We start from the raw sequence: 19,193 nt of genomic DNA on the forward strand, positions 1-19,193 counted from the left end.
AGAGAGGAAGTCCGCAAGCCATGCATGGAGATTTCCATGGATACCATAGGAGTAGAGTTTGGTGAGCAGAGCTGGGTGCCAGACCGTATCGAAGGCACGTGATATGTCGAGGGAGACAGCTCTAATTTCCTGTTTGGCATTGAGGACCTCCATCCATTGTTGAGACAGGAGAAGCAGCATGTCCAGAGTAGAGTGACCTGGTCTGAATCCAAATTGATGATCAGAGATCAAGCCATTGGAGAAGAGGAAAGATTTCATATCTGAAGCAATGATGGATTCCATGACTTTGCTGATAATTGGGAGCAGGCTGATTGGTCTGTAGTTAAAAGGATCTGTTTTTGCACCTTTTTTGTGTAAAGCGGTAATGTTTGCTGATTTCCAGGATGCTGGCAGATGACCTTGAGCAAAAGATAGGGTGAAAAGAACAGAGAGAGGGTGAGATAGAGTGGCAGAGCAGGATTTTAGGACCCGTGGGCTGATACCGTCTGGTCCAGTTGCAGAATCAGAGTCGAGGTTAGACAAAAACTCCTCCACCTTGTCAGGAGAGAAGGACACAGAGTCCAGGAGCAGTTGGGTTCGACTGGGAAAGGTGGGAACAGAGAGAGATGGGTTTGGGACTAAAGATTTTGAGGCAAACACAGAGTTGAGGCATTCGGCTTTGTCACGTGCGATGTCAACTGTGTGGCCATTTGAGGTAAGGGAGGGGATGGAGGGGGAACAAACACCAGAAACGGATTTGACCAGACGCCACCAGGATTTGGAGGAAGGAGACAGGTTTGAGAGTTCGTTCTTGAGTGAGGAGAGATAGTGCTTCCTGGCACTCCTGAGGGTAGACACACACTTGTTCCGAGCTTGGTGGAAGGAACTGAGATTGCCTTCAGTTGGATTAGCCTTCCAAGAGGCAAAGGCAAGTTGTTTCAGGGCAACTGCCTCACCACAAGATTCGGTGTACCATGGACGGGAGGAAGGGTAAGACAACTGAAGACGAGATGGGATAAATCTGTGCATGAGAGAGATCAGTTTGCTTTGGAAGAATTCCCAGGAAGAATTGATGTCAGAGGCAGTGGAGATGGGAGACCAATCCAGACGATTGATGGCTGCTTGAAGCCCGTCCCAGTCGGCCTGAGTGAAATGCCAGACTCTTCGACGCTGAGGAGGCTCTCTGAGAATGGCCAGAGAGATGTCCACTTTGACAAGCACATGATCAGAAGAACCGATTGGAGCAGAAGAAGAGCAGCAGACATTAGCAGGGAAGTTTGTCATAACCAAGTTTAGAAGAGAAGAAACTCCATTGGCTGAGATCCGGGTCGGGAAATTGACAGATTGTGTCAATCCCAGTGAGTCACAGAAGTCCTTTGCTGAGGTGCCATGACTGGTGAGAGAGGAACCCACACCCAACCAGGTGGCATGATGAGAGTTGAAGTCACCACATATGAGGAAGAGAGAGTTGGGATGAGTGGATAGAAGTTGGTCCATGTTGTCAGAGAGTGAAATGTAAATTGAGTCATCACTGTTTGGGGGACGGTACAGAACACATATGAACAAAAGGTGGGAGCGGAGAGGAAGCCGTAGCCAGAGGTACTCCTGGGGGTGAGGAGGAGAGAGGGCAGTGCAAGGAGAATGAGGAAGAGAGTTTTTGATAAAGATAGCCACCCCACCACCAGGACGAGGCTCAGGTCTATCATACCGGAAGAGGGAGTAACCAGGAAGAGATATTGAGGAATCAGAGACATCTTGAAGGAGGAAAGTCTCTGTTAAGCAGATCAAGTCTGGATTGTCAGAAGCAACCTGTATGGAGAGATCAGTCAGGTTTGAGCGAAGGCCCCGGATGTTTGAGGTCCATACCGTTAAAGAAGAGAGAGGGGGAGCATCGGGTACAGGACAGGGGAGGGGAGGAGTAGGGTAAGATGAAGGATGAGAGGGGGAGGTAGGGAGAGCAGTTGATAGTGTGTCAGAGATTACAGAAGAGTTCCAGGAAAAGGAAGGATGAGGAGGATGAAAGGTTTGGTGGTGAAGGGATGAGGCAGAGTGAGGGGTTGTTTGAGGGGGGGCATGGGACAGTAGAAGGTTGGGGGGGGGGGGGTGGAGGCATGAGATAGAAGGGAGACGAGGTGGGGAGGAGGAAACGTTGAGGAGGGGGGAGGAGGGAGAATTTGAGAGGAATGGTATGGGGGGAGATTTGAATGGGAGGAGTTGGGGGGGAGTTTTGAAGGGGAGGAGTGAGGCGGGAGTTTAGGAGGGGAGGGGCAAGGGGGGAGTTTAGGAGGGGTGGGGCAAGGGGGGAGTCTAGTAGTGGAGGGGCAAGGGGGGAGTTTAGGAGTGTAGGGGCAAGGGGGGGGATTTGGAGGGGAGGGGCAAGGGAGGAGTTTATGAGGGGAAGGGCAGGGGGGGAGTTCAGGAGTGGAGGGGCAAGGGGGGAGTTTAAGAGTGGAGGGGAAAGGGGGGAGTTTAGGAGTGTAGGTGCAAGGGGGGGGATTTGGAGGGGAGGGGCAAGAGGGGAGTTTAGAAAGTGGATGATTAATGAAAGACGAACATTGATAACAAATTGGGTTTGTTGTGATTTTCAAGTTAGCAATCCGATTCAGAACGATGGAGGAGGGATGGAATGAATGTGAATTTAGACCATGTAGTGAGGGAGACGTATAAGATATTGAATTTCTTTTTTTTGACGTGGAATGAGTTGGAGAGGAAATTGAGAAAAGCCTTTTAAATAGGAAGAAAAACAGCGTGTTGTAATATACCACTGAATAAACCACTGAAGGGGAAAGGTTAAACATATTTAAAATAATATTTAAACAGAACCGTGAACAATCTTATATGCACAAAATACCAACGGGGGGAGGGCCGAGAGGGACCACCACGAGTCACGTGAACAGGGCAAAAGGTGGATGGCAAGGAGATAATGGGGGCGGGGCGAAAAGCACCGCGATACACCTGGACAGAAAGTACAGGATGAGACAATGGCACACGTGGAGAAAGGAAAAATAAATGTTTTTTTGTTTTTTTTGTTTGTTTTTTTGGGGGGGGGAGGGGTGGGGTGGGGATTTAAAACGTTAGACAGAGAGTATTACGTTCGGTGTAGAAGGGATAAACTGAGAGCCAAGCAAAACACGATGTAGGGGACTTAAGTTAACAAACACCGACAGGGGTACAAGGCCGCACCCGAGGCGCAGAACAGGATTAATTAATTACGAGTTACAGGAAATTCAAACCAAAACTAACTATAAACAAACAATAAAGCATGGACGATAAAGTAACGAGTTGAAATTTGACAAACACACGAATGAAAAAATAACCACTTTGGATGCCCGGAGAGAAACCAAGCCTCCAGGTCGGAAGCTTCAACAACTAGGCCGCGTGGCCGCGCGCGGCACGAGATACTCGACTATTTTTTACAGGTATGAAAGATTAACCCCGATAAAACTACCGAGGGACACTTAAAAGGTACACACATGTAAGATAAACAGTTTAGACAAGAATACAAATGTGACAATGACTTAGCTTCGAGCGTGCGTGAAGATCGTGGAACAGCTTCGAAAATCCGTGACCGCCCCGATCGAGATCTCGCGAGAGATGAAATGCTTTCTCCAGATCAACAAACCCAAAAAACAACTTCTTCCTCTTATCCATGTACTTCTCCTGCAACTGCCTCACAATGAAAAGCGCATCTGTCGTTCCTCTTCCTGGCATAAATCCAAACTGCATTTCGTCGATCTTCACTTTCTTCCTTATCCTCCTCTCCAACACCCTTTCCAATACCTTCATTCCATGCTCCAATAACTTTATCGCTCGGTATGAGCCACACTCCAGATGGTCACCTTTCTCCTTGTATAGAGGGACGAGGGTACTCAGTTCCCAATGCACTGGAATGCGGCCTTCTTTCACCACCAGATTACAGATCTCTGTCATTCTCTTCACACCCCAACTTCCTGCTGCCTTCAACATATCTCCCACAACTCCCGTCGGCCCTCCCGCTTTTCCACTCTTCATTGCTTTTATCGCTTCCTCAACTTCCTTCTCAGTTATCTTCTCTGCCGGTCCTAAAACTGGGTTACTCTCTATGTTGCCATCCCATTCATTCTCTGTATTCAACAGCATTTCCATATATCTTTTCCATCTTCCTTTAATTCCATCTGGGTCGACAACGATTTGTCCCACTTCATCCTTCAAGCAACTCACCCCCATCACATCACACCTCTCTTTCGCTATGTGATTTGCAATCCTGAACACTGCTTTCTGACCCTCTTCCGAATCCAAGCGTTCTCCGAACATTTTCCTACATGCCTCCTGCGCCTTTGCTACCTCTTTCTTTGCAGCCTTCCTGGCTGCCTTATAACTTTCATGCTCTGCTGTTTCTGCTCCCGTACCCTTCGCCTTCTGCCACTCTTTGAACTTCTTCCTCTTCTCGTCAATCCTCTTTCCAACCTCAACATCCCAGCACCATGTTTCCGAGTGCCTCGATGGTCCTTTTGTCCATCCACATACCTCACCAACGGCTCCCAACAGACTAGCTTTCATTGACATCCAACCACTTTCAAGCTCAACCACATCATCCTCTACCCTACTCAGCCTCTCTTTTAATGCCTCCCTTACTGTCACCTCTTTCAACCTCCACACCTTCATTCTCGGTTGGTACTTCACCCGCCGAGCTCTCCTCGCACCTTTCACCCTTATGTCGCAGACAACCAAGTGGTGCTGTGAAACAGCCTCCTCCCCCAGGATCACCTTTGTGTCCCGGAGGTGCCCCCTATCTCGCCGACGCACCATCAGGTAGTCAACGGTTGTCGTCGACCCACCTGACGTGTATGTAACAAGCTTATTGTCCTCTTTCTGGAACTGAGTATTACAAATCAACAAATCAGCTCCATCAGCAAACTCCAAAATCCTTTCACCTTCTCCATTTCTCACACCATATCCGTAACCCCCATGAACTCCCTCAAAACCATCCATACTCCTTCCCACATGTCCATTCAGGTCTCCTCCCACCACAACAACATCCTCATCTTTCACGTTTTCCATCAGCTTCTCTATCGCACACCAGAACTTGTCCTTCTCTTCATCGCTTCGACCAACCTGCGGAGCATATCCCGAGATGACGTTCACCAAGAGCTTTCCAATCATCATTTTCACCATCATCAACCTATCACTCACTCTAGTCACACTCACCACACTGTCTACAAACTCCTCAGAAAACAGGACACCAACACCATTCACGCCCTCCGGGCACCCTTGCCACACAAACTTGTATTTCTGTCCCTGCCTACCCTTCACCATTCTCACACCACTTCCCTTCCATCTCGTGTCTTGCACACAACATATGTCCACTCTTCTTCTGACCAATACTTCCACCACTTCTCCTGATCTCCCTGTCATTGTCCCCACATTCCATGTCCCAAACCTCAGAAACCGATCTCCACTTCGGGCTGCACCCTGCCCATATGTACTTGTGATTGTCATGGTTCTCTTTTTGAGGCAATGTTTTTTATGGCACTGACAATGGCAATGGCAATGTTATGGCAGTGACAATAGCCTGCTGCAATTCACGCACAGAGGTCGGCTGCTTGTCCAAGTGGTCGATTTGATGCGTTAATTCTGCCCACATGTTCTCTATCGGATTCATATCCGGGGACATGGCAGGCCACTCCATATGCTCTACACCACGGTCAGCAAGAAAGTGTTGGATCATGCGAGCACGATGAGGACGTGCATTGTCATCTTGGAAGACAAAGTTGACTCGAAAGGCTGCACGAGCAAATGGAAGCAATGTTTCTTCCAGAATGGCCCTGTACTTGAACTGGTTCAGGTTTCCATTCAGAACAACCAGGTCAGTTTTGCCCCCTGCATGAAAAGCATCCCAAACAGTCACCCACCACCTCCAGCTTGGACTCTTGGCACTATACAATCTTTGTTGTAGGCTTCATGCACTTGTCTGCGCACTCGGACGCGGCCATCTTGACGATAGACCAGAAATCTAGACTCGTCACTGAAGATCACGTGATTCCTCCAGTGTCCTGGCTGCCATTGACGGTGCTCTCTGGCCCACTGCAATCGGCGCTGGCGGTGTTGTCTGGTCAGGCGTGGCTTTCTCATGGGACGCCTGGCACGATAGCCTGCTTGAACCAGTCGTTGGTTGACTAGCCTTCTGGATACAGGCACATTTGTCAGTTGCTGCCACTCAGCCCTAAGCCGATTAGCTGACTTGGTACAACCATTGCGGACTAACCGGTGCAGCTGGCGATCATCCCTCCTTGTGGTTCTGCGGGGACGTCCTGGCCTCGGTATTGGAGTAGGGACACACCTCTGAGCATTTCGTTTCAGGATCTTTGACACCTGACCTTGAGTGATGCCATACTGCCGAGCAATAGCACGCTGTTTCATGCCGTAATTTCGTAAAGCCACCACTCCATGACAAACAGCATTGTCGAGTTGACGGACCATCTCCAGAGGAAGCGGCAATAACTTTTGGAGACGTGCAGCAGTTGTTTTCCACTAATACAGAACGCAACAACTCTTGTATACCCGACTGTGAAGCCAATCATCAAATGCACCTGTCCGTACATTTTGCCACGCCACCTGTGATATAATCCTGTTGTTGACTTCTTGCTGCGACAGACAATCAGTGACATGGTTCTTTTAACAAATAAATCACCAAAGTGTAAAAGAAACTCACCAGATTGATATACTGAGTTAAGAAAGTAAACCCAAGTCAAGAAAAAAAAAAATTCCATAATAAATGCCAAGTCTGTATATAAAAAGGATAGAGCACAAACAACCAACCATATGTTGGCAACAGTAGCACAGGCTTTGATGGGCCTAATGCCTCCTTCCTGCATTGAGGTTCTGTGTAAGGGGATTCATATTATAATTATTGAAGTACTTGTGCTCAGATAGCAAGGTACGCAGTTATCTGGATGTTCTGTCATGTGATGCGTCTGAAGTGGTGAGGTATGATCGTAGTGTGATGTTGTAGATTCCGTGGTGCAGATGTTGGATCTACTTCTTCACTACCACTGGAGTTCGTCACACCACTGAATAATAGCAGTTGCCTCACACCAACAGAATACCGCACTCAGCTGTACCATGTAAGGTTATCCACCTACACCTACTTTTTATGCTTCCTTTACTACTTTGTGTGTGTATTTTATTATACTAGGGCATGCCCGTACTATATATATGCCCGTACTATATATCTATCTAAAATTATATCCCCCCCCCTCTATTTACATGAAATGGTTTGGTCCATTCGCAACGCCAAAGCGAACGGCGAACGGCTTGCGAGTACAGTGACAATCCCCCCCCTCTATTTACATGAATGGTTTGGTCCATTCGCAACGACCACAGAACCCCCCCCTCTATTTACATGCAATGGTTTGGTCCAAAGCGAACGGCTTCCGGAGTTTGGTAAAGAAATCGCCATCGCGTGCACAAACGCGCAGGAAAGCGAATGAATCGCAAATTCGTTTTTATTAGTTGTAAAACATAGTTTAACGCCAACATAGTTTGCAAACGTGAAATAAATGAATACGCTCTCAAATGTGCCATCCGAGGCAGAGTGTGCCCGCCACGTTCGGCACACGCGATCGTTCGCTGCTCTCTGATTGGTTGAATCGTTTTTTGGACATAGCTCGGTAAGTAATTGTCCGATTAATATGAAACCTTGAAAAGGCACATCCTCGGGTCCCCAGCAATATACCTGGCAAGTTAAAAGTATATCGGACCCGTGGTTGTCGAGAAACAGCGGTCACAGACAAACAAACAAACGTACAGACGTACAGACAGACAGACAGAGATTACTGGAATTATAGATAGACTAGGGCATGCCCGTACTATATCTATATCTAAAATTATATCCCCCCCCTCTATTTACATGAAATGGTTTGGTCCAAAGCGAACGGCTTGCGAGTGGTGACAATCCCCCCCCCCTCTATTTACATGCAATGGTTTGGTCCAAAGCGAACGGCTTCCGGAGTTTGGTAAAGCAATCGCCATCGCGTGCACAAACGCGCAGGAAAGCGAATGAATCGCAAATTCGTTTTTATTAGTTGTAAAACATAGTTTAACGCCAACATAGTTTGCAAACGTGAAATAACTGAATACGCTCTCAAATGTGCCATCCGAGGCAGAGTGTGCCCGCCACGTTCGGCACACGCGATCGTTCGCTGCTCTCTGATTGGTTGAATCGTTTTTTGGACATAGCTCGGTAAGTAATTGTCCGATTAATATGAAACCTTGAAAAGGCACATCCTCGGGTCCCCAGCAATATACCTGGCAAGTTAAAAGTATATCGGACCCGTGGTTGTCGAGAAACAGCGGTCACAGACAAACAAACGTACAGACAGACAGAGATTACTGGAATTATAGATAGATATTGTTGTTTGTGGGGTAGTGATATGTAGAGTCAGGTACATTTGTGTAGGTATCATGCTCCGGATGTCGGGTAAGAACCATCACCATATAATAAGTTATGTTTGGCCGAATTTCGGAGTAAAGTGTATCTTCGTCCCCGTCACGAGGGGGCGGGGCACGTTAACTAGCTTAGGGGATAAGGATAAATTATCCCTTGTATGTCTTACCCTATGTGATGTCCTTGAGTGGCCCAGTCAGAGCCCCGACCTAAATCCAATCGGAAATCTGTGGCATGACTTGAAGATTGCTGTCCATCAACGCTCCCCATGCAACTTTACTGAGCTTGAACAGTTTTGTTCAGAAGAATGGGCAAATATTGCCCAATCAAGGTGTGCAAAGTTGGTAGAGACCTATCCCAACAGACTCACACCTGTAATTGCTGTTAAAGGTGCTTCCACCAAGTATTAACTCAGGGGGGTGGACACTTATCCAACCAAGATATTCGTGTTTTGTATTTTTAAATTAATTTTCTGAAATTTGTTTTTCACTTGGAAGTTGTGGGTTACAATGTGTAAAAAAAGGTGGAAAAAGTCCGCTTTAATGCAATTTAATCCCAGGCCATAAGGCAACAAAAGGTGAAAATTTTGAAAGGGGGTGTAGACTTTCTATAGGCACTTTATGTCCCGGTCTCACATGTTTCTTGCCGTGGTGAAGTGTACTTAAGTATACCTAATACTAGCTGAAGTACCTGGCATTGCCCAGGGTGGGTGGGTGGAGGGAGGGGTAGTGAAGGAGAAGGGGGAAGGGGGGAGGGGGAAAGGGGTAGGGAGAGGGAGTGGAAAATAGGGAGAGAGTGGTGGGAAGGTGGTGAGGAAGGGGTGAGAGGGGGAGGGGTGAGGGGAGGGGAGAAGGGTGAGAGGAGGGGAGGGGGGAAAGGTGAGGTGAGGGGGGGAAAGGTGAGGTGAGGGGAGGGGGAAAGGTGAGGGGAGGGGAGAAGTGTGAGGGGTGGAGAAGGGTGAGGGGGAGGAGAAGGGTGAGGGGAGGTGAGAAAGGTGAGGGGCGGGGAGAAACGTGAGGGGAGGTGAGAAGGGTGAGGGGAGGTGAGAAGGGTGAGGGGAGGGGGGAGGGTGAGGGGAGGGGAGAAGGGTGCGGGGTAGGGAAGCGAATGGGGAGGGGAGGCGGCCAAATTTACCCGTTTAACCTCAGTATTTCCAGGTAAAAAAGGAAATTGTAATACCCTCTAGCACCACCACCAGATGGCGCTACACGGTACACATTTACATAGAGAATTAATACCCTCCTGCCCTCCACACTCCTGCGTAAGGCCCCAGCCACATAGCATATGTTACCCCCCACACAAAGTTGTATTTTACCCCGACTTTGGAGTTTTTAACTTTAAAAAAAATGTGGCCGTGCATAGAACACACACAAACAAAGAGAGAAATTTGCCTTTTGGAGGCATGTATGTGCTGAAGTGAAGGTTAAGTTAAGTTCAGGTGACCAAACGTCTTACCTTGGCAATGCGTCCTCCCAACCCCCATTGTAACAAGATGTATATGGGAAAAAATTGTATCCGAATAATGTCGTTTTGCATAACATCGCAGTTTTTCGGAAAGCATCCATGATGTAAATCAATTCAGTCAGGATACCAGATTATATGCGACTTTCGAAATGACATAATCTACACCACAATGCTCGAGGCGTGCCAGATAAGGATTGTAACATAAAATGGCTCACACAGCTTCTGAAAGGATCCAAAAATACTTGGAAATTAACCGGAAAGAAAGAGGTGTGCCTCTGCACAGCTAAAGATTTGGAGAATTTTCTGATCAACTCGCCCAAGAAGTTAATATCTTGGAGCCCGTAGTTCAAAAACTCCCAACGATGTGAGCCTGTGCAAGGCCTTTGGACGGGACTTGGAGCCATGCGTTTACCTGACTTCCCCAATGATCCCTGCTGGTGGGTGGACTTTAAACCTTGCGGGATTACATTTTGTGAGCATCCCAGGCTTGGCGATTTATCTAATGGATATCTGACTCAGTGTGTCATCCTTCCGAGGTGGTCGGCAAATTGAGTACCAGTTCACTGGTAATTCCCTGCGCGTCGCAAGAGGCGACTAACAGGGCTGGCGGCAGGAAGGGCATCTGGCCATATAACATTGCTTCAAAAAGGGGACCACGGTGCTCAAAAAAGGCCAACCCCTGCTCTGCGGGGAAAAATGGCCTCCAACGGTAGTTCTTCTGCTTTTTTATCCATGATGTAAATCGGCTGCTTGCTGAAGTTTCGTTTAGACAGTTGGGTTTAAGTTGGAGTCGAATGATAATGAAAATTCCCAAATGTCCGTTGGATGATGAGAAAAGGGCAAGGTAAGGATTTTAGGGGATTGCAATAAATCGCCACACCGATGCCGGATAGTAGGGATGCTCATTGGATGGAATGAAGCATACAAGTGTTATAATAAAGAAATAGTACTTCCATTTTTCCATTATAATTTTTTTGTCCCCCATCGCACCACGGAGCGAAAGGGGGACTATGGTTTTCCCCTCCATCCGTGTGTCCGTCCGTCCGTGCGTGCGTGCGTGCGTGCGTACGTGTGTGCATGCGTAAGCGAAGGACCGCATTCGAATTTGGTGTGTGGGTGCAACCCACGTCAAAATCCAAGATGGCCGCCGCCATGTATGTCTGATGCCATGTATGTCTGAACCCTCTTGAGCGGAATATCTTGAAAAATAAGCGAAGTACCAACTTCTAATCTGGTGTGTGGGTGTATCTAGGCATAAGGAAGAACCCTATTGAAAATTGGGTCGCCACGTCAAAATCCAAGATGGCCGCCGCCATGTATGTCTGAACCTTGTGAGCTGAATATCTTGAAAGATAAGCGACGTACCAACTTCTAATCTGGTGTGTGGGTGTATCTAGGCACATGGAAGATTGAAAATTGGGTCGCCATGGCAAAATCCAAGATGGCCGCCAACATATATGTCTGAATCTTGTGAGCGAAATATCTTGAAAAATAAGCGAAGTACCAACTTCTAATCTGGTGTGTGGGTGTATCTAGGCATAAGGAAGAACGCTATTTAAAATTGGGTCGCCACGTCAAAATCCAAGATGGCCGCCGCCATGTATGTCTGAACCTTGTGAGCGGAATATCTTGAAAAATAAGCGAAGTACCAACTTCTAATCTGGTGTGTGGGTGTATCTAGGCATAAGGAAGAACGCTATTGAAAATTGGGTCGCCACGTCAAAATCCAAGATGGCCGCCTCCATGTATGTCTGAACCTTGTGAGCGAAATATCATATCATAGCATGTTTTCTGCGTCTTCCACTTTGTCAACTCACATCACTTCCCCGACGGGGGACCTAGGCGTAACGCTTGTTCCCATTATAATTACTAGGGCATTGCCCGTACGTGGGTGCCCGTTCCTTGCCAAAAAAAAAAAAAAACGCTACCCGTACGCTCTACCCCGCCCGTACGCCCGTAAACAAAAAAAACAACGCTCTTCGCTTCCGCCCTTCGCTCTGACTGAATTGGGAGAAATAATGCGCATAAGAAATCGAATTACGTACCGTAATGGCGGTCAACTCGTAACGCGCTCAGCTCCGCTCGTCTCACATCGGCCACGCCTACGCAACAAAGCGTTCTGTGATTGGCTGCCGGAAGTGAAGTCGTCACTGTCCGGAAGTTCGCAAATCGCAGTTACGATGAATCGTTTTAATTTAATCGCAGTTTGAATTCGTTTTAAAACATAGTTTAACGGCAACATAGTTTTCCAACGTGAAATAAATGAATACGCTGTCAAATGTGCCGTCCGAGGCAGAGTCTGATCGCCACGTTCGGCACACGTGATAGCTCGCTGCTCTCTGATTGGTTGAAGCGTTTTTTGGACATAGCTCGGTAAGTACTTGTCCGATTAATTACAAACCTTGAAAAGGCACATCCTCGGGTCCCCAGCAATATACCTGGCAAGTTTAAAGTATATCGGACCCGTGGTTGTCGAGAAACAGCGGTCACAGACACACAGACACACAGACACACAGACACACAGACACACAGAGATTACTGGAATTATAGATAGATTATATTTTTACGGAAGTTGGATGGTATTTGGTATGAATGAATGGGAAGCGGATGCTGTCACAAGCACTAGATGCAGAATGCAAGAGCAAGTCTGCCTCAAGCTTGGTTCTGGGTTCAAGAAGTTCTGGGATACATTTTGTGAAGAGGAAGATTTCTACACCTATTTGCGTTACCCTTGAACACCATTTTAATACTCCCATGTATTTCCGCGATTGCTATTTCTTCCGTCTCCCAATCTCCCCTTCCCCGCGTCCTACTCTTTTCCTCTTCCCACCCATCCCTAGGTGATAGGACATTGGAAACCCACAGCACGTACCCACCTTTCACCTCTATCCTTCAAGAAACCTTTTGACTGGCGAGGAAGTTCCACAACGGATGACCACGCCGCCTCTACGTCTGACATCGGTGGTGCTTCTGGGCCTTCAGCAGACCATGTGAGTTTTCCGTCATGTTTAACAGCTTACAAGTTCTGAAAGTATAAAGTACCTGCAATGCATTTTTACCTCGGCCACCAAAGGTGGATGGAGGTTATGTTTTCACCCCTGTCTGTCTGTTTATCTGCCCGTTTGTCCGTTTGTGAACAATATATCTCAAAAAGTTGTGAACGGATTCGGACGAAATTTGGCAGAGATGTAGCGTATGTGACAAGGACGAAATAATTAGATTTTGGTGAAGATCCGGATCCGGCTACGACAATTTTTAAAATGATTCTTCACCATTGGGAGATTGGGCCAAAAACGATACATAACAGGATATCTGAAAAAGTTACAGACGGATTTGGAAGAAACTTTGTGGACATGTTGTGTGTGTGACAAAGAAGAATCTATTCGATTTTGGTGAAGATCTGAATATGGATTCGGATATGAGAATTATTTAATTTTTGAAGTGAATCTTCACCATTGGGGACACAGGGCCAAAAACTACACATTGCGCAATATCTAAAGAAAAGTTATGGACGGATTTGAACGTAACTTGGTGGACAGGTTGGGAGTCTGACAAGGACGATTCGATTTGATTTTGGTGAAGATCTGAATATGGATTCGGATATGAGAATTATTTAATTTTTTCAATGATTCTTCACCGTTGCGAGATAGGGCCAAAAACGATACATTGCGGGATATCTCAAAAAGTTATGGACAGATTTGGACGAAACTTGTTGGACAGGTTGTGTTTGTGACAAGGAAGAATCGATGCGATTTTGGTGAATATATGAATATGTATTCGGAATACGATAATTATTTAATTTTTAAGTGATTCTTCACCATTGAGTGATGGGGCAAAATCGATATAAAGCAGGATATGATTTTGATTAAATGTGATTCTATATTGTGATTTTCTGATCTACTCTGGGATACAAAACATAAACTCTTCACCTGGCGGAGGTATGCTACCTACTGAGTGCCGTTCTCGTTGTACAGTACATGAAAACAATAACCCAGCAATGCTGATGGGTCACCTTTTCTTCCAGTTGTGAGGAAATATACTAGTACCGGAACAGTCTCACATGAAGGAATTGAAGTCATCGGCTGTCAGAGAGCAGGCAACTCCATCAAGATGATTTTGGCCTTCGTTGACTTCAGCCAAGACGATTTTTACCAAATAGTAGTTCATCAAAATGAGCCGCTGGTCTTGCTGGCCCGCTGCTGTCGGCTGGTCTTGTTGCAAATGTTGCCCGAGCGTCTCTCCTCCATCTCTTACTCAAAACCCTGGACTGGTGTTGGCTTAGCGGTTAGGGTGCCGGCTTGGGGTTCTAGAATCCTGGGTTCGAATCCCGGTCGATCACTGAATTAACGCCAGGGGGTTTACTCAGCCCGTCATCCTTCCGAGGTCCGCAAATTGAGTACCAGTTCACTGGTAATTCCCTGTGTCGTAAGAGGCGACTAACAGGTTTGGCGGCAGGAAGGGCATCCGGCCATAAAACATTGCTTCAAAAAGGGGACCATTGTGCCCGAAAAAAGGCCAACCCCTGCTCTGCGGGGAAAAACGGCCTCGAAAAGGTGTTTGGTTCCGCTAACTCAAAACATGTATTTTGCAGGGGTTTTGTGAACCAGTGGTCGACAATCATGACGGGCGATGTGCTGCAATAAATAAATCGAGCCACTCGAGCTCGGTGAGGACGGGGCTTCGCCCACGACGCGCGAGTGATGGCAGCATCACGACGCCTTTGGTATACAGGGTGAGTCCATTGAGTATTGGCCTACAGGATTGTATGAATATGCTATAGTTTACAGCATCAGTTGCTTATTTAAAAAAACAAAATAATCAATTAATTGATTTAAATTTAAGGTTGGCATGAATAACGGAATCTTTAAGTTAACTGTGCTTGTTGCCATGACGACCAAGTGCCGATTGTGATGAAAGCGCGCACAGGCGGAGTCATCGGCCTTTGCGTGCATGTCCCATAAAACAGTGTGAGTACGGTCCACGATTCCACGTACGGTGTGCATTCGTACGCACGAAAGATACTTTATCTATTTACCGAGTAACAAACGTAAATTTGACTATTCACGGTCAGTCCCAATATGCTCAATTACAGGTCGATCCACACGGACATACAATTAAGCAGTTTTCTGTCGTCGTGTATACACCGGGCTGCGTTTACACTTAAAATTGTCTTCTTCTTGAGGCAGTACCCCTGTTGCCCCTTATACTCCAGGCCCAACCTCCTAGTACAGACTCCACCCCTCTCTCCCAGTTAAGTCAAAGAGAGATCAAAGTGCAAAATGTGCACATTGAGGGTGCAGTCTAGTTTTTTTTTGTTTTTTTTGGTTTTGTATACAAGATCGAGGCTTGTGTTAGAGCTAACATCAATCACAAAAAAACAAACTGACACATAAAACAGAAGATAAAGGGAGCGGGAGACAAGATGGAGAGAGAGAGGGAAGCACACAAGTACAACAACAGAAAACAGGGACATCGGGAGATCTGTAGGAGGGAGAGGGCTTGGGGGGAGGAGGCATGGGAAAGCGGGGGGTGGGGGGGGGGGGGGTGGGAAAGTATAAAACACATGGACACTGCTGGAACTTCCAAGAAAGAAAAAAAGTCAGTATTTCCAAAAAAAAAAGTGGATTTGGGGTGAATTAGCGGGGATAGAAAATATCAAAGTTTTGGATGGGGTTAGACAAGAGATGGTGGTGAACATGCAGCTGCTTTAAAGACCTGGAGGGAGGAGTGGGATTGAAGAGAGTGAGTTTGTTCTAAGAGTGAGGGAGTTTGTTCCAGAGGCAGGAGTAAAGAGGAATGAAGGAGTGAAGGTGAGCAGAGAGTCTTGATTTTGGCAATTTCCAAATTTCAAAAAATTCAAAATAGTTCTGTGATCTCAGTGAACACCTTGGGAATAGTGATCTTTGGATTATGTAGCATCCACAAAATGTATCCCCCCAGACCCCACGCCCCATACTCACACCTACCCTTCCCTAACCTACCACAACAATGGCTATCACAGAGCTTTCGACGTATCATGGAGGTAAAATCAACTGCCATTTTCTGATTACTCGATTATATCGATTCAGTGAGTACGGAAATCTGTCATTTCATCCCCCAAGAGGCATCACTTCCACAAGTTAATGAGAAACAGGAGAACACGGTATCAATTGAACGAGCGAAGTCTAACGCCGCTAAAAGGACTTTTGGCAAAAGATATCGCAGATATTGATTATGCTGTGCTTATGGCACAGTTCATCATGCCCGTGTTCGTGTAGATCCAACGGGCGGCATCTTTATCGAGCGAGTCCAGCGGAGGCCTCTGGAGACACAGCAGCGCGGGCCTGCAAAGGCGGTAACGCAAGACCAGGTGTACAGGTGCGCGAGTACATGCCAAAGCAAATTCCTGGCCAGGAGGCCAAAAAGTGTCGCTCACCGTTTTCCCCCTCCCAATGTTTTTTGTTTTTTTTAATCTCCCTTTTAAGAGATCTGCTAAATAAAATCTGATGGCTGTCTCATCGGATCATGTGAAGCAATATTTATAAATGCCGAAGGAGGAAGAGACTGGGAAGATTGCAATTTTTAATTGCTCCACGCAACACGCACGCGACAAGGACTTCCACCTGATCAAGGTGTTTTCGGACAGTGCCCCGTCCATGTTTTCTGTTGCAAAGCAAATTTCAGTGTAAATTTATTGAATGGAGTTCCTCCATTGAAAGTGCGAATGCCTATTGCCCAATACTGTGCTGCGCAGGTACCATTCTGCGTACAGGTAAGGGTTCCGGCTGACGATGCATTACATGCCGATGCGGATATGGTTAAGCTTATTTTGTAATAACACTTTGTCATAAAGGCATTTGGTTGAGCATGCCCGTTCTGTCTTCGATTTGTATTTGCTTGTGGTGTTTTTTTTATGTCCAAGATCGAGGCTCGTGGAAGAGCAAGGTGACCCGAGGGCAAATTGGCAATGCATTGAAATTGGGGACACAGTTGGACAAATCAAGCGAGGAATGGACAAATAGGAAAAGGTGAAAGCGAAGAGAGGAGAAAAAATAGCAACCTGCAGGTAAGCGAGGAAGGCTTATGGTTGGGTGATGAAGGGTAATGGGGGTAATAAAGATTGTGGGTTGGGATGGGGGATGGTGAGAGGTGATGCACAGATTTCTTCAAGCCCTGGCAGAGTCTTCTTCTTTTGTATGTAGTGCATGGCTGTATGTATGTGGCATCATTTGCTGGGGCCACCGTTGTGCCACTGATGCAGTGGAATACCCTGGAGATTAGAGCAGAATTTTTGATTTTGCCCAAAGTACTGTCCTGTGGCTGGCTCTCAGTTAACACCGAGAGTATGCCACGGATGGCAATCGAGCTTAATGAAGGCGTTATCCAATTGATGGCGAATGATACGCGAGACGGAATGAAGAATACCGACTCACCTGGGCGGCCGCTGCACGCAGGCATCTTCACCCTGCAAATCAATTCAACCCGAGACGGATTTAAAGTGTACAAAAATAAGGTTTATTAAACGGAACCCGATAACAAAGAACGCGACGGTAAAAACTAAACTCCTCTAATGAGCGCTCCTACACAGACTTCAACTACAGGACAAATGGAAGGATAAATAAAACAAACGTTGTGTTCTGTGTGGTGAGTCTTATCTGTCTGGATGTGATGTCGGGGATCGTCAGGTCCGAGCACGTCGTCCGACCACAGCTCTGGTTGGCGCGAACCGCTCGGTCTTGGCGCGAACACCGGCCTCGCTGCACGGTCCGTCCCACGCCACAACACTCGTACGCAGGCACCAGGAGCAAGAACAACAGGGGAGGATGATCGTCGGCGCTCCACCGTCTCTCCACCGTTCGTCATCGCCCAACAAGCAAAGTTCCAAACGGGAAGAGGTCCAAACGGGAGAGAAAGGAAGAGAGGTCTAGGCAGGAAGGAATCCAAAAACGAGGAGGCGGAAATGTTGGCCAGCGAGTCGTTTTACCGGCTGTCTACGTCAGCTCCATTTACGTCAGCTCCCCTCCCCTCCAACCAGTGCGTCGCTTCTTGCTAGTGTTTCGCACCCTCCTCACATCACCGGCGCTTCTCCTCCAATCAGCGCGTAGCTTCTTACTCGTCTTTCGCGCCCCCCTCTCTGATTGGCCGAGTGCTTCGTGCCTTTGATGTCACGTCATCAGTCGGTGGCCAATCAGTGTGGCACATCCTTCACTTTTCCTACTCTGCCAATCGGCGACCTGCTCTTTACTCGCCCCTCCCCCCTGTCAATCATGAGTCCTTCTGGGCGTGGCTATTGCCTGCCTGATCGATGTTTGCTTGCCATGCCACCGTAGTGCGTGGTCGCCTCTTGTCTGTTCTTCTGTAAGTTATTGTGGTGGAGGGGGGATTTAATTAGTGTCGTGCGCTATTGGGCCTAACTAATGTATATGATGCGTTGCCATACGGGACACAGGTATGATCACAGGTTTGACATACCGGGGAGTTAGCATAATCCCTACTCTACCTACCACACGATCATCCTCGTATGATCACAGATATACACTTAATCCGACAAACCGAAATAGACAGGTCCCTGACTTACTGTACATCGAAATGGTTCTTCTTCTTCACGACATCGGAGCACCTACCAATGCAGATATACCTGGATCTATATATGCCCTACCCAAAATTCATAACGGTACACTACATAACTAAAAGTATGTGGACACCCGAACATCGAACATCTCATTCCAAAATCATGGGCATTACCATGGAGTTGGTCCCCCTTTGCTGCTATAACAGCCTCCACTCTTCTGGGAAGGTTTTCCACTAGATGTTGAAACATTGCTGAGGGGATTTGCTTCCATTCAGCCACAAGAGCATTCGTGAGGTCGGGCACTGATGTTGGGTAATTAGGCCTGGCTCGCAGTCAGCGTTCCAATTTATCCCAAAGGTGTTTGATGGGGTCGAGGTCAGGGCTCTGTGCAGGCCAGTCAAGTTCTTCAACACAGATCTCGACAAACCATTTCTGTATGGACCTCACTTTGTGCATGGGGACATTGTCATGCTGAAACAGGAAAGGGGCTTCCCCAAACTGTTGTCACAAAGTTGGAAGCACACAATCGTCTAGAATGTCATTATATGCTGTAGCATTAAGATTTCCCTTCACTGGAACTAAGGGGCCGAGCCCAAACCATGAAAAACAGCCCCAGACCGTTATTCCTCCTCCACCAAACTTTACAGTTGGCACGATGCATTCGGACAGGTAGCATTACCCTGGCATCCGCCAAACCCGCGGTCTGCCAAACCCAAATTGGTTTGCCGCGCATGTGCGGCCTTGCCTCAGGCTTCCCCGGTCCCCCGTCGAAGT

General features: G+C 47.2%; 1 protein-coding gene across 4 annotated transcripts in view; it reads left to right on the plus strand.

Annotated features, from left to right (window-relative positions):
* The window catches only part of LOC137427672 (extracellular signal-regulated kinase 2), a 57,261-nt gene extending 40,528 nt beyond the window's left edge, over nt 1-16,733 (plus strand). For 2 of the 4 annotated variants that reach the window (XM_078777929.1, XM_068117308.2), the window contains exons 11-14: nt 6,971-7,082; nt 12,709-12,858; nt 14,460-14,600; nt 16,102-16,733. In XM_078777929.1, coding sequence (XP_078634055.1) covers nt 6,971-7,082; nt 12,709-12,858; nt 14,460-14,600; nt 16,102-16,125 — 427 coding nt within the window. In that variant the 3' untranslated portion in view covers nt 16,126-16,733. The remainder of the gene's footprint in view (nt 1-6,970; nt 7,083-12,708; nt 12,859-14,459; nt 14,601-16,101) is intronic. The other 2 variants (XM_068117306.2, XM_068117307.2) reach the window with 1 other exon arrangement.
* Nucleotides 16,734-19,193: the final 2,460 nt, after the last annotated feature.

The sequence above is a fragment of the Myxine glutinosa genome, chromosome 5 (genome assembly GCF_964187855.1).
Source record: "Myxine glutinosa chromosome 5, kmMyxGlut1.1, whole genome shotgun sequence".
Taxonomy (NCBI): Eukaryota; Metazoa; Chordata; class Myxini; order Myxiniformes; family Myxinidae; genus Myxine; species Myxine glutinosa.